The 14279-nt window shown below is 52.0% G+C and overlaps 2 protein-coding genes across 8 annotated transcripts; both read left to right on the plus strand.

The window, feature by feature from the left end:
• Positions 1 to 484: 484 nt before the first annotated feature.
• On the plus strand, positions 485 to 4463 carry LOC124252135 (folate receptor beta). Of its 2 annotated transcripts, XM_046685333.1 has the most exons (5): positions 485 to 551; positions 642 to 849; positions 3399 to 3587; positions 3700 to 3835; positions 3997 to 4463. In XM_046685333.1, the coding sequence occupies exons 2-5, from the start codon at positions 682 to 684 to the stop codon at positions 4281 to 4283; spliced, it is 780 nt and encodes a 259-aa protein (XP_046541289.1). In that variant the 5' UTR covers positions 485 to 551; positions 642 to 681; the 3' UTR covers positions 4284 to 4463. The 2 variants fall into 2 exon arrangements, with proteins under 2 accessions (XP_046541289.1, XP_046541290.1); XM_046685334.1 differs by lacking the exons at positions 485 to 551; positions 642 to 849 and adding an exon at positions 1570 to 1669.
• Positions 4464 to 7461: 2998 nt separating this feature from the next.
• On the plus strand, positions 7462 to 13571 carry LOC124252136 (folate receptor alpha-like). Of its 6 annotated transcripts, XM_046685336.1 has the most exons (7): positions 7486 to 7600; positions 8643 to 8734; positions 9790 to 9949; positions 11115 to 11275; positions 12553 to 12741; positions 12889 to 13024; positions 13174 to 13571. In XM_046685336.1, the coding sequence occupies exons 4-7, from the start codon at positions 11123 to 11125 to the stop codon at positions 13452 to 13454; spliced, it is 759 nt and encodes a 252-aa protein (XP_046541292.1). In that variant the 5' UTR covers positions 7486 to 7600; positions 8643 to 8734; positions 9790 to 9949; positions 11115 to 11122; the 3' UTR covers positions 13455 to 13571. The 6 variants fall into 6 exon arrangements, with proteins under 6 accessions (XP_046541293.1, XP_046541292.1, XP_046541295.1 ...); XM_046685337.1 differs by lacking the exon at positions 8643 to 8734 and having other exon boundaries at positions 7462 to 7600; XM_046685339.1 differs by lacking the exon at positions 7486 to 7600 and having other exon boundaries at positions 8601 to 8734; positions 9790 to 9914.
• The last annotated feature ends 708 nt before the right edge of the window (positions 13572 to 14279 follow it).

A 14279-nucleotide genomic window follows, 5' to 3' on the forward strand; every position in this document is an offset into this window, starting at 1 on the left:
AAGACCCAGGTGTGGGGGGAACTAGGGTCTGCCTCTCTGGCCCTGCACTCTCGCTGGCTCTCCACATTGCCCACCCCCCCGCCCATCAACTCCTGTGGCATCTGGTCCAGGACCCTGAGCAATTACGGAATGCCTCAGGGGCCTTTAGCTGGCCCCAGTTCAGCTTCCCTCTTTGCCCCACTGGCAGCCTCTGGGCACCTAAACCTAGCCTGCCCTGGTCTAGTGGGGATGTGCTGTTGAAGCAGAAGCCCCGAGGCTGGCTGGTACCCCTTCCTCTCACTCCCCACCCCTTTCAGTGTTCAGTGTTCAGAGTCTGTGTTTCCTCTTGTGCAGATTTGAGATGACTTGTCCGGCTGGCAGGGCCGTCTGATTGTGGATGAAATACTGGCTGGGGAAATCCAGAGCGGGAGGTGGGGGAGGTGGGTGGCTCCCTCCAAGGTCACAGAGCAAGCTAGTGTTGAAATGCCTTGGTGGGGGCGCAGGGAGGAATTCCTGCCTCTTGGCCCAGACTTCCATACGCCCTTCATTGCTTGGCTCAGCTGCCCTGTGGGGTAAACTGGGTGGGGAGAGCAGAAGATGTGGGCTTGGGAGGGAGACAGGAAATCTGTCCGACAGTCTTTTGGTTACTGTGGTTCTTTCAGGCCTCGTCTACCTCTGACTGTGGCTTCCTAGCAGGAACAGATGGACATGGCCTGGCAGAAGACACAGTTGCTGCTTCTGGCTTTGGTGGCTGCTGCACAGGGTGGCCAGCCCAGGACTCCACGAGCCAAGACGGACCTGATCAATGTCTGCATGGATGCCAAGCATCACAAGACAAAGCCAGGCCCTGAGGACAAGCTGCATGACCAGGTGAGGATGGAGTGAGGTCTGGGGTGGGGAAGAGGACTGACTCTAAAAAGGGAAGAAGTTAACAGAATGAAAAGATCAGCTTTGGGGGGTGATGGAGGCAGAAGGATGGGTGAGATGATCCTGGAGGACCTCCCCCAGTAGACTACCAAATCTACAATAATGGGGGGACCATTTGTTTAGCCCCCACTATGAGCCAAGTTCTTTCCTCACACCTTGTCAGTGAATATGCCCCAAAGGCCTACTTGGTGGTGGTGGGGGGGGGGGGGGGGGGGGGGGGTCTCTCCTTATACAAATGAGGAAATAGGCCCAGAGAGGGCAGAGGTACAAGTGGAATGAGAGGCCAATAACTAGCAGGGGCCAAGAGAGGGATTGGTGGTAACTTTCCCAACCTTAGTAATGTGCCAGCCCATGAAGCTCAAAGGCAAGGTAGAAAGAGAGACAGGTCCCTCATGTCACAATGCAGCAAACATGTACAAACAGGCTGCATCTCCCATCCCCTTTAGGGTCTGAAGGGACAGTGACAAATCAGATACTCTGGGAAGACTTTCCAGGACAGGGGCCATTGGCCTTGGCCCTGGAGGATGAGTAAGAATTTTCCAGGAAGGCAAGGCAGGAAAGGGCAGCCTAGCAGAGGACAGTGTATACACGGGTCAGGGGATGACAGCCCAAGCAGTGGCAAGTCTAGCATGGCCAGAGCCAAGGAAGCTGCTGCTCGGAGAGAAGGGGAGGTGAGGCCAGGTCCCCAACTCATAGGTAAGGCCCCTGAAGCAGTCAGGAAATCCGAGCTTGAAGTTGAACTCCAGGCTCAGGAGAGATGCAGGTATGTTATTCTTTCTGGTCTCCTCCTCTGCTCCCCACAGAGTTTCACATTGTGAGAGGGCGGGGGATGTTCTCAAGGAACGACTGGTGTGGACTGACTCCAGGGGCTTGAAGTGAAGAGAGGGACGCCCAGCAGCCTCGTGACTTCTGAGTCATTTCCAACATTTCGTTTGTTTTGTGTGTGTGTGTGTGTGTTGTAAAATACACGTAACACAAAATTTGCCATTTTAATCATTTCTAAGTGTACAGTTTAGTGGCATTAAGTAATTCACATTGCTGTGCAACCATCACCACCACCCATCTCCAGAACTTTCTGATCTTCCTCAACTGAAAGTCTGTACTCACCACTCCATCCTCGGAAATTTTGACTTCTAAAAGGTGCTTTTGAGAATTCTCTGGAGCACTTCCTCTTTGCCAACAAATGATGCAGAAGCAGACCTTTGAGGGGGACAGATGATTGCCATTCTGAGGGACATGTTCTATATAGGAGTGGCTATTTTTGTTGAGCCCCTGCTATAGGCGAGGAAGGGCTTCTTATTATATTAATTAACTCTTTCAGAGGCAGAAACCACTGACCCTGACTGGCAGGTCAGGGATGAGGTGCACGGGGTTTTGCAGGGCAACCAAGAGTTGGGGTATCTGAGGAGGAGCATGTGTGAAGCCAGGGAGTCCTGGAAGCATGTTCTGTGTCAGTGGCACTGGGCGTGGGCTGGGTTGTTGGAGAGGGGTAGGTTTGGCCTTACCGTTGTGGATTTTCCTTAGTTTCTCCTGAGTGCCCAGACCTGTCACATCCCCTCTCACTTGACCCTGGGCTCTAGAGTTCAGCTCAGAGATTTTAAGCAATTGGCTCATGATGGCTCAGCTCTTGAGTCCCAGCCTGGACTGATTTCTAAAGAGAAACTTCCACCACTTCTACCATCTTACCCGCCTTGAATGGATGTCTCTAGGATTGCCTACCACATTTAATCAGGTCCATGTTCAGGCCCGTGTGCAGACCATCGCCCCTCTGTTCCCTGCTGCTTTCAAGACCTATCTGGAGTCCCCCATCCTGGGGTTCCAGACTCTGGGCGTGCCAGACTAGCCCCCTTCACCTCCACTCCCCACCACAACCTAGGGCCAGGCTCCTCTCTGCCCTGTCCTGAGTTAAAATCTTAACCCCACCGTTTACCAGGAGTGCAGCTTACTTAAACTCTGTAAAAATTGGAGTAATGATGTTTTTACTGGATGGTTGGGAAGATAAAGTGCAAAAGCCCCAGGGACTTTGCACTTGCTGTTTTCTATGCCTACAGTGTTCTTTGTCTTCCCCCCACCCCTGACTAAAACCATAAGCTCCATGAGGGCTGAGATTTGATCTGTTTTGTTCACTGCATATTCTCAGCACCTAGCACAGTGCCTGATATAAGCACTCAGTTAATATTGGCTGGATGCAAAAGAAGTAATAGGAATAACCCAGATAATGTGAAATAACTTTGTAAACTGTTTAGAGATGTACAAATAATAATTGCTCCCTCAGACAGTGGTTCCCCACCCACATCCTCTGCCTTACTCTCTGTTAAAAGCCAATATGATAATTGCATCTACCCCAAAATGGGAACTCCTCAAGGGACAGGCATAAAGGCACCCTCCCCAGAGATTGTGTCTCCTGATGACCTACCTGGGGCAGAGGAGCCAGAATATGCTAGAGATGGCTGTGGAGGGGGAGGACCTAGTCCTGCGTCTTGCCCTCCCAGTGCAGTCCCTGGAAAAAGAACGCCTGCTGCTCGGTCAACACCAGCCGGGAGCTGCACAAGGACACCTCCCTCCTGTACAACTTTAACTGGGACCACTGCGGCAAGATGGAGCCCGCCTGCAAGCGCCACTTCATCCAGGACACCTGCCTCTATGAGTGCTCCCCCAACCTGGGGCCCTGGATCCAGCAGGTACGCGTGTCTCCCTCACCCCAGCCCAGCAGGCTGCCTTCCAGCTCAGTTAAGGCTGCACATGCCAACATCCCTGGCTGAGAGGAGCCCTCCCTCCCCACCTCCCATCCAGGTGGACCAGAGCTGGCGCAAAGAGCGTTTCCTGGACGTGCCCCTGTGCAAAGAGGACTGTGAGAGCTGGTGGGAGGCCTGCCGCACCTCCTACACTTGCAAGAGCAACTGGCACAAGGGCTGGGACTGGACCTCAGGTGGGCATTTGGGAGTGGGGAGATGGAGGCGGGGTTTGGAAAACAGGGAGGGGGGGGGGCGTTTGAGGATTTGGGGTTGGGTGTGGATTTCTGGGAGTGGCCAGAAATGAGCTTTGGGCTCAGGAGCCGAATGTCTGTGCCCACCCTCTCTCCCCCTGCAGGGTCTAACAAGTGTCCAGCTGAGGCCACCTGCCGCACATTTGAGTCCTACTTCCCCACGCCTGCTGCCCTGTGTGAGGAACTCTGGAGTCACTCCTACAAGGTCAGCAACTACAGCCGAGGGAGTGGCCGCTGCATCCAGATGTGGTTCGACCCGGCCCAGGGCAACCCCAATGAGGAGGTGGCGAGGTTCTATGCCATGGCTATGACTGCTGGGGCCACGTCCCATGGGATGGGGCCTCTCCTGCTCAGCCTGGCCCTGATCCTGCAACTCTGGCTCCTTGGCTGAGCCGCTCCCACTGCTGACACATGGACATCTTCCTTGCTTGTACCCAACCTGGTTGACTTTAGCTCAGCCCAGCTCACCTCTTGCAGATGAGGGGGCCTCACCATGCCCTGGTCATTCCTGATCCAAGATGGGTCCTATGGGGTTCCTCTGACAGCCTATTCTAATAGACAGATCCACGTGTGTCTTGTGTCTTGTAAATACTTCAGGAATGATTGGACTGGGGGGACATGCCTCATTGCTTCATCATTCCTGTTGAGAGGCCCAGAGGGACTGGGACTAGCTTGAAGTTCACCAGCAAGTAGGGGTTGGAAGTTGGTCCCTTAGTCTGGGGCTCTTACTTCTCCACCAGGCTTCCCCCTCATGCCAATTTCATCACTTCCCCACCACAGGGGACCAGAGGATTGGTGGAAGGAAGGTGTGCAGAGATTGTTGGATGAGTTATTGGGCTCCTGATGGGAAAGAAAGTTTCTTTCCCCTTCCTTCCCTTACTAGATGTGGGCTGGGGTTGAGATATTGGTGGGGGGATCCCAATGATGAACACTTGCATTGTTTCCCTTTTATAAATGACAAATAATGCTGCAACGAATAATCTTGTACATAGTACAAGAATGTTATACTTGAATTCCGGAAGACAGATTGCCGAGTCAAGGAGTATATGGATTTATAATTGTGATAGTTACAGAGGTGGCTTCAATGCGGCCCCACCAGCAATGCGAGAGTGCGTGTTTCTTCACAGCCTGTCCACACAGGATGGCGTCATACTTTTGATTTTCTGCTAAACTGACATGTGGGAAAAAGGGCATCTCAGTGCAGTTTTCATTTGCCACGTGTCTTATCATAAGAACACAGTTTCTGAGATCTTTCCACATTAATCTATTAAGATCTAGTTCATTCTTTTTTTTTTTTAAAGATTGGCACCTGAGCTAACATCTGTTGCCAATCTTTGTTTTCCTTCTTCTTCTCCCCAAAGCCCCCCCCACTATGCAGTTGTATATTCTAGTTGTGCTGTGTGGGACGCCATGTCAGCATGGCCTGATGAGCATTGTCACGTCCGTGCCCAGGATCTGAACCTGCAAAAGCTGGGCTGCCAAAGCGGAGTGTAGGAACTTAACCACTTGGCCATGAGGCCAGCCCCTGTTCATTCTTTTTAATTGTTAAGCAATATTCCAATATATGTTTATTGGATGTATATCACATTTAATACAGTCACCTAACTGATGGATACGTGAGGGAGGGAGGTTCATTTATGACCTTGACATTTTTTAAAAGCTTGGGCCAGTTATTTTGTGGAATATCCCTCATTATGGGTCTCTGTTTCCTCATCATTAGATTGAGGTTATGCATTTTGATACGAATATCTCAAAGGCAATACTGCGTCCTTCTTGATACATCATAACGGGAGGCACGTAGTGTCGGGTTTGTCCATTCCTGAGGATGTTAACTGATCTTTTGGTTAAGATTGGGTCCGCCAGGTTTCGCCACTACTTTTTTCCCTTTGTAATTGATAAGGATGCTGTAGGCAGATACTTGAGAACTGAGGATATCCCATTCGTCGTCAAACTCTCACCCACGAGTTTCACTCTCTGATGGAGATTTTTATACAGTAAAAACAAACAGCAAAAATGTCTTGTTATATGACAGCCCCTCACCAACCCTTTCATGCTTTCCCATGGTATGTGTTGGAAAAACCAGACTTCTTCAGTGCAATAGAAGGCCCTGCCCCACTCCCCCCTTAGATCTCCTGTCCAATCATCCCCTTCCACACCCTCATATATGAGCTCCAGTCACACTTTCACTCTGGGGCCTTCACTCCAGCAATTCCCTCTCGGTGTTCCTCGAATGTTCTTTTATCCTCTGCAGGCTGGCTCCTTGTAGCTACTGAGATTTCAATCTACAATTCCCCCCCGAAAATGACTTCTGACCACCCAACCAAAAGAAGTCATCCTGGCACTTTCTTCTCACATCCCTCCAGCGCCCTTGAACACAAATCTATCTACTGAGTTTGTTGTCTGGCTTTTCCCTAACAAAACATACACACCTGAAAACAGGGAATATGTCTATGTCATTTTGTCCCAGATCCCCGGGGCCTGGCTCAGTGTGTGACTCAGAGGAGGTGCTCAGGAAGTTAAGGAATCCATGCACTAATTTTCTCAGCCAGCAGATGCTTTCTGAGCACCCAGTCTGCTGAGCTTGGCCTGCCGACAGCAAGGGAATTGAGCACGGTCTGGCAGGGCAGACAGACCTGAGAACCAATGACTCTTAGAACAATAAGCTGAGGCTTTGCTACAGGGAAGCACAGAGTGGGGCAGAGTTCTGGGGAAGCCCAGAGAGGTTAGGGAAGGCTTCCAGAGGAGTAATGCTTGCCAAGCAGAAAACGGCAGAAGGAATGGCATTCCGTGGAGAGGGTTTGGCAGGTAATAGAAGTGCACGCAGAATTTCTAGGGGGCTAAGATAGCAGTCAAGAGAGGAAGGGCAGAAAGTGAGGCGGGAGCAAAGCAACAATGGCTCTGCCATCCTCAGGCTGATGCCCTGAGGGCCCCTCACAGAGCTCTCCTTTCTTTGGGAAAGAAGCCAGGCTTGAAATCAGACTCTGATCTGAATCCTGGGCCTTCCTTGCTGCTGGGAACTGCAGTTTCCCCGTGAGGATGGGTGACAAGTGAGTGCATGTGGATGGGCTGGCACTCACAAAAGGCTCCAGTTTCTTCCACATCCACTCCCTGCAGCCCAGAGCCCCCGGCTGTGCAGCTCACCTTCCTGTTATCTTTGTTTGACCATGGGGCAGACTTCAGATTGGGGTCTGCAAGGATCCCAATGGCTAACCTTGCTGGTATTAAGCTTCTGGTACAGGTAGATACTCTCTTGATCAGTTCCCAGGTGGCAGCTTGACCCTGTCCCTTTCTGCTGGCCAGATGGCCCTAGCACCCAGACCCCAGATTCAGAGCAGGGCAGGATGCTCAACAAGGGCAGGGACTCCTCAGGGATCAGAACCCCACCTCCAACTCACCTCCCCGTTGCTGGTTACTACTTCTGAAGCCTCAGGGTACAGGGGCCAAACCTCCCTCCTGCAGTGGAGGGGCCATAAAACCCAGTTAATGATCAGCCCCCAGGGCAGGTGTGGAGGATAAGAGGCAGAGGCAAGTCCTATCTAGAGGAGATTCCACTTTGAGGCATTCCTAGACACCTGGTTCTTCTTCTCCAGTCAGGAGAAGGCTGAGCTGGGCTTGGAAAGCCAGAAAGGAGGTTTGAGGGTTCCAGCGGCCCTCTACCTGCTGAGGTCTTTAGCTGGCTTAACCCTCCCAGGTTGTCACAGGAGTCAGGTAAGGCTCACTCTGAGGGAGAGGGAAACAGGGCACGAGCTGGGGGTCTCCTGGGAAATAATTTCTTTGCAGGCCCTTTAGGACCTTTCTTCTTGGCTGATGCTCCTTCGGAGATGCCTCCTCTGGCTCTGGTCCCCCTCCTGCTCCACGGGCCCAGATCTGTGGCCTTCCCCAGCATATTGGGGCCCCATCTTCCCTAAACTTCCACTGTCGTCCACAGGCTGATGGCTCTCACATCTGCATCCAATCTGAACCCTTCCCCTGGGCTTTTGCCTCTACAGCCAGCTCCCCTTGGGTTGCACATGGCACTTTGACAAAAAGGAGCTCAACATTTCCTCCTGCCCAAATCTGCCCCTCTCCCTTCCCTATCCCCACCAGTGGTACCATCATGGCCTTAGAGGGTGAAAAAAGGAAGGCTTCTGTCCTTGGCTGGCGTGGGAATGGTGGGAGGAGTCTAAATTAGACCAGACTCTTAGATGCTATAGAAAGGATACCTGGGTGGGTGAGTGAGTGGGGGGTTGGGGGGAACTGGGGCCTTGGAGCAACTGAGGCTCAGGTCATTCCAATGACTGTGATTTTGCAGCTGGAGGTGGCTGATGCCTGGGCCTGATGAGGCTGGAGGAGTTGGTGACTCTCTAAGTTGGGGACATGGGAGCTCCTTGCTCTCTACAGCTGGCAGGGAGCTCAGAAGCCTGTGCTCCAGCCCCTGCTCTGCACTTGGCTCTGTCCGGATTCTCTGAGTCTCATTCTCCTCACTTGTATAACAGGACAGAGGGGTTGGAAGTGGATCTGATTATTTTAAAGGATCCTGGCAACTCAGGCTGCAAGGTTATATCAGACTTGAGTTTTGAGGAGAAAATGGGCTAAGTGGGGTTCGGGGACTGGCGTCAGGCCTGTTACTATAATCCGCACCCTCTGCCCTCTCCCATGGAGGCCTGGCTGGTGCCCGCGTACAATAATTAACTGCTGAGTGGCCTTCGCCCGATCCCAGGTTCCACTCCTGGGCCACATTCCGGCTGCCTGCCTTCCTGCCGTCTCCTAGGCCACTAAACCGCAGCTGTCCCCTGGCGTAAGGGGAGGTGGACTGTAGAGCAGAGGAGAAGCCTGAGCCAGACAGAGAGCCTCCTTGCCCAGGTAGGCCACTCCCTGCTCCCTATCAGAGGCACACACCCTGTGGTACTCCCAGGGTGTGGTACAGGATTGGCTGAACGGGGAACACTGCTTTGCCTCAAGCACAGAGAATCCAGAAGTGGAGACTGAGGCCCAGAGCAGAGCAGGGGCTGCCCAAGGTGAAACTACAAGTTAGTGTCCATCCCTAACCTAGAAGCCGGCGCTCTGGCCTTTCAGCACAGCACTGAGTTCTCAGTGCTTTAGGTCTGGGGCCCTGGGGCAGGGGGTGTGTGTTGAGGGTGATGGTTGTTGCTGGCAGGGGGTGTTAGCTGGACCAAGCTCCCCGAAGCTGAGACTAGGAAGGAGGGGAGCGGCTTGCATAATGAGTAGGTCACATGGAGAGGAGCGGGCTTTGGTTCTAGAAAGCAGCCACAGCTAGAAAAACTGATCAACCAGGTGGGAGCCAGAGGACCCTGGGGAATGGCCTTCTAGCCCCCCAGTACTCCTCCAGTTGTTCTCTCCCAGCATTCCACATCAGCTGCCCCCACGAGAGCCTCAGCACAGTGAGGTGCAGGGGACAAAAGCTGAAGGAGCTCCAGACTTCAGGGTCTCAAGTCAGACTTGGGTGGTCCCTGCCGTGGGACTTGGGGCACATCCCTCAAACCATACCACCCTGATTCCTCAATCTGTGCCCAGCTGGATATCATTTGTTGGGGTTTTCCCCCCTACATTTAATCCTCAGACATAGAAACTAAGCCTCAAGATAATATGAGTCATTTTCTCCTGTCGATGAAAATAATCACAGATGAGCGCTGCAATCGGTTCCCAGCCTAAAGAAAGATGCTTAATCTTTAAGGAGGTGCCAACGTTGGGAGGGGGAGAGAAGTTGCACCTTTATCTAAAGAGCCTTTGCTCTTGCCATAGGGAATCTCTAAAGCAGATATACAATGCATGCTCAACGGCCTCGGTCAGGCCCTTTTGGAAAGACAAGGTCAGGCCAAATTAGGTTTGAACAAAATGGCTTCCTCATGTACTCCAATATATCCTATTACTTGCCATTTTTATTTGTCACTCCCAAGGTCAGGCAGGAGGTGAAGTGTGAGGGCTGGGATCCTGGACGGGCTGATCCGGAACCCTGTTCTCTGATCTGCTAGACCGTGGCCCCAGGAGCCTGATCCGAAGAATCACCTGGCATTCCCTGAGGGTACAGATTTGTCCTGTGCTCTCGGAGCTCAGCGAGTGAGTGGGACAATGGAGGGATGACTGAGTCCTGGGATGAATGAATTAGCAGGCAAGAGAATGAATGAACACTGGAATAAACGGAGTAGCAGAATATTGGGTTGTGGAAGGGTTGGGGGCAAGGAGGAGGAGGGGAACTAGTTGGGAATTCACTTCCAGTTTTCCCTGAGCCCTGCTGGGTGGAGTCAGCCCGGAGGCCACCCAGCTCAGGCCCCATCCAGGAGGTCCAGGCAAGATGCCCGAGTTCTGCAGGCCACGGGTGCAATGTGGAGGCAGAGCAACTTTGTGAGCAGGCAGGGTGCATAAGCTTTAGGAGCCGAGCGTTTTAGGAGAGCAGGCACCTGGTGACCCGCGAGTGGGGTGAAGGACCAGCCACCTCCCAAAGCTCAAGGGTCCGAGGTCAGAGAATTGAGGTGCAATGAAGGCCAAGGGGAGGCCAGTTCTGTGGCAGGGGGCTCAGGATCCTCCCAAGGCCCCATGGGTTGTCTGGCCACCCACACCCACCCCCAGCCCCAAGCCTCTGTGCCCTGTGACATCCCCCAGGTCACAGGGTCTCTGGGAAAGGCCAAATGATGAGGCTGGAAAGGGCTGGAACCAAGGTTTTTTGTTTCTGTTTTTAACATAGGCAGCTTATCTGCAGCTCCAAAACTAAGATACTGTTGTAAGCTTTTGCACCAAATCATTTGGTGTCAAAACCCGCCCTGAAAATTAGTGCGAGGTTATTGTAGTTTTTATTCACCAGTGTCACTATTTCACCACAGAACGTGTGCTTGATCGTTGAGTGCATGTAAATTGTATTACCTTATTTTGTATTACTTTTTATAAAATCTTAAAAATTGTAAACTCTGAAACATTCGTCTCCAAGGATTTTGAACACGGGATTATGGACCCGTGGTCCGGGCTAGTTCCACATTTTGCCCAAACCCCATCCCTTAGTTGTATCACTTGATCCTCACGACCTCCTGGAGGTCAGTGTGGCCCCACCCAAGGGTTGTCTCAGAAGGTGGTGTCTGATCCCAGCCCTCCCTGAGGCCCAGACATGGATGCGTCGGGGTGGGGCGACCCTCCCTGGGCTTCCTCGAGGCCCCACCCACCTAGGGCTGTTCTTCACCTTGAGGCCCCACCTCCACATTCCTTGGTGCCACTGACCACAGCTCTTCCTCAGGGACTGCCATGGCCCTGCCCATGACAACACAGCTGCTGCTCCTTCTGGTGTGGGTGGCTGCCTTGCGGGCAGCCCTGCCCAGGACTGACCTTCTCAATGTCTGCATGGACGCCAAGCATCACAAACAAAAGCCAGGCCCGGAGGACACGCTGCACGAGCAGGTAGGCCAAGGGGTCATCTAGGGTGCGGAGGAGCTGACTTAGGAAGAGGAAAGCAGGAGATAAAAGCGTCAAACCCGTTCCATGGTAGAGGCTGCCTGAGGAGACCTTCAGTTTGCACTGATACGGGCGACTGTTAGTTTAACACATTGTGTGTACCCGGTGTTGTCAGAACCATGCCAACAGCTCAGCTTCTTGGCTGTTGGGTTTCCGTGTTACACAAATCAGGAAGCAGGCCCAGAAATCACGCTGGAGAGACCCACCCCAGGGGTTGACTTTGATTTCAGAGTTTAGACTAGAACTGACCCATCCTAGGATCTGATAGGAGAAAGTACATGGTGCCCCAGTGGTTTCTTTTCTGCCTACCCCAAACAGCTCAAAAAATGACTGGATCTTACCAGTCGTGAGGCTGGGTGCAAGGCACCTTGATTCACGCATCTAGCAAACACTTCTGCTGGGGCTCTCCACCCTACTGGATGTGAGGTCTCCTGCCTATGACAATTGTCTTACCACAACCCCTTTAACATCCTGAGCCTATCTAAACACTCAAAAAATCAATTTGATACCATAACTGTAAAAAAAACAAGCAAAAGGAAAGTCATTTGTAATACGCAGTCCAATATGTAAATATTCGTTTTGACCTCATGAGCAGATAATGATCACAGTCCGGTTTGTGCTTGTTTTGAATCAGAGCCCCCAGCTGCCAGTGCAGACTGACAAATGGATACACCTTGGATACTTCCAGCAGCCTTGACTTGAACTTCTTCAGTCTACATTTTTAAAAAAGCGCACATTTTAATATTTTGCTTTTATACTCAATTCTAGGCTGTGGGTTTTCATTCCTTCAACAAGAATGTATTGAGTATTTATGGAATTAGAACTATTCTGGGGGTACAATTTATTTAACTTGGCTTCCTCACCTCCAAGTCTTTGTCACCTTCTCAATGAGGCTTAATCTGACCATTCTAGAAATCTGCAATTCTCCATCCCTTTCCCCGGCTTTATTTTTTTCCAAAGCAATTACCCTGTGAGAAGTGTTCATTGCTGTGCCCCCAGTCCCTAGAGAAGTGCCTACTTAGAGTGAGTAGGAGCTCAATAAAGATTTGAATTATGAATGTATAAACACCATGCCTCCCCCAAAGAGGAAGCCCCAACAGCAAGTATTTCCCTGAAAGACTGACTACACTGGTGGATGAAGGACTAAAAGAGGAGAGGCTGCCTGTGGGAATATTCTGGCTGTGGCGGGCGTGGCAGTCACTCCCCGCATCTTCCCCACTCAGTGCAGTCCCTGGAAAGAGAATTCCTGCTGCTTCCTCAACACCAGCCAGGAAGCCCATAAGGACATCTCCTACCTGTATGGATTCAACTGGGACCACTGCGGCACAATGGAGGCCGTCTGCAAGCGCCACTTCATCCAGGACACCTGTCTCTACGAGTGCTCCCCCAACCTGGGGCCCTGGATCCAGCAGGTACGCGTGTCCTCCTCTGCACCCCCAACTTTACAGAGGAGCTGAGCTTCCCAGACATCTCCTCAGGCTACCTCTCCGACTCTGGGCCTGATCAGGGCTGCTGAGGATCTTGAACCTGAGCCCTGTTTCTCTATTGACATCTCCCAGGTGGACCAGAGCTGGCGCAAAGAGCGGATCCTGGATGTGCCCCTGTGCAAAGAGGACTGTCAGCGCTGGTGGGAAGATTGTCGCACCTCCTACACCTGCAAGACCAACTGGCACAAGGGCTGGAACTGGACCTCAGGTGGGGGCCGGGGCGGGAGCGGTGGGAGGGATTTGGAGGTAAAGAGGTGGGGGTGTGGAACTGGTGTATGGAGATTCGAGGTTATGGGGCTGGCAGAAGCAGAGATAGTTCCAGGCCCAGTAGCTAAAGATCTTCTGTCCTCCCTACAGGGTTTAACCAGTGCCCAGTGGAAGCTGCCTGCCACCCCTTCGATTTCTACTTCCCCACCCCTGAAGCTCTGTGTAATGAAATCTGGAGTCACTCCTACAAGGTCAGCAACTACAGCCGAGGGAGCGGCCGCTGCATCCAGATGTGGTTTGACCCGGCCCAGGGCAACCCCAATGAGGAGGTGGCGAGGTTCTATGCCGAGGCCATGAATAGGGCTGGGCTCGGTGGGGCCTGCTCTCTCCTGCTCTGCCTGGCCCTAACGCTGCTCTGGCTGCTCAGCTGAGCTCCTTTTACCTTCTGATACCTAGACATCCCTGCCTTGTCTAGCCCCACAGCTCCCAGCTATTTGGTTTCTGCTCCATGGTGGGGCCTCTGACCGACAGTTTGAATAAACCAGACACTCCAGACATGTCGTGTGAATTACTTGGGTGAGAACGGGAGTGTTGACTTTTGCTTCCCAGTTCTCTTTGACTGAGCCAGTTATACTTGATCAACACCCAGCACTGATACTTGCTATGGACTTTCCAGATGCTTAACTGTGCTTGTAACCTAGAACATATTCATAGCTCTCAATTTCATTTTTCACTACAGCTCTAATCCAGAGCCAGGCCCAGGATTTTGTCATTTGAATTGGACCCAAGCCTCCCAGGGTTGACTATTCTGCCCTGTGCTCAGCTCTCCAATAGAAGAGAGGGAAACGGGAATGCCAAGTATGTTCTGAACGGATGCCTGGGAAGAGGTGAAGGGGGCCAGCAAGAGCCGTACCCCACTAAAACCCACAAAGCACTATTTGCCAGACACTGTCCTAAATGCTTTACGGTTATCTTATATTTATGTTATGTTTATTCCTATAGGGTGTAGATACTGTTGTCTGCACTTTATATCCGTGGAAACAGGTGCATAAATTAAGCAACATAGCTAAAGCTTTCACTTGCCTAAGAGCTGGGATTCCAGCCTAGGTAGTCTGGGTCTTGAGAACAAGCTCTTTCCCCTTGCGGAGCAGGTAAATATGTGTACCTTGAAGGCATGATGGATCCCATGCCTGACCAGAGAGGCTGGGCCTCAGCTGGTCTGGCAGAGCTGGGACTGGAACCCAAACCTAGATTCC

This window comes from Equus quagga, chromosome 14 (assembly GCF_021613505.1).
Source record: "Equus quagga isolate Etosha38 chromosome 14, UCLA_HA_Equagga_1.0, whole genome shotgun sequence".
Lineage (NCBI taxonomy): Eukaryota > Metazoa > Chordata > Mammalia > Perissodactyla > Equidae > Equus > Equus quagga.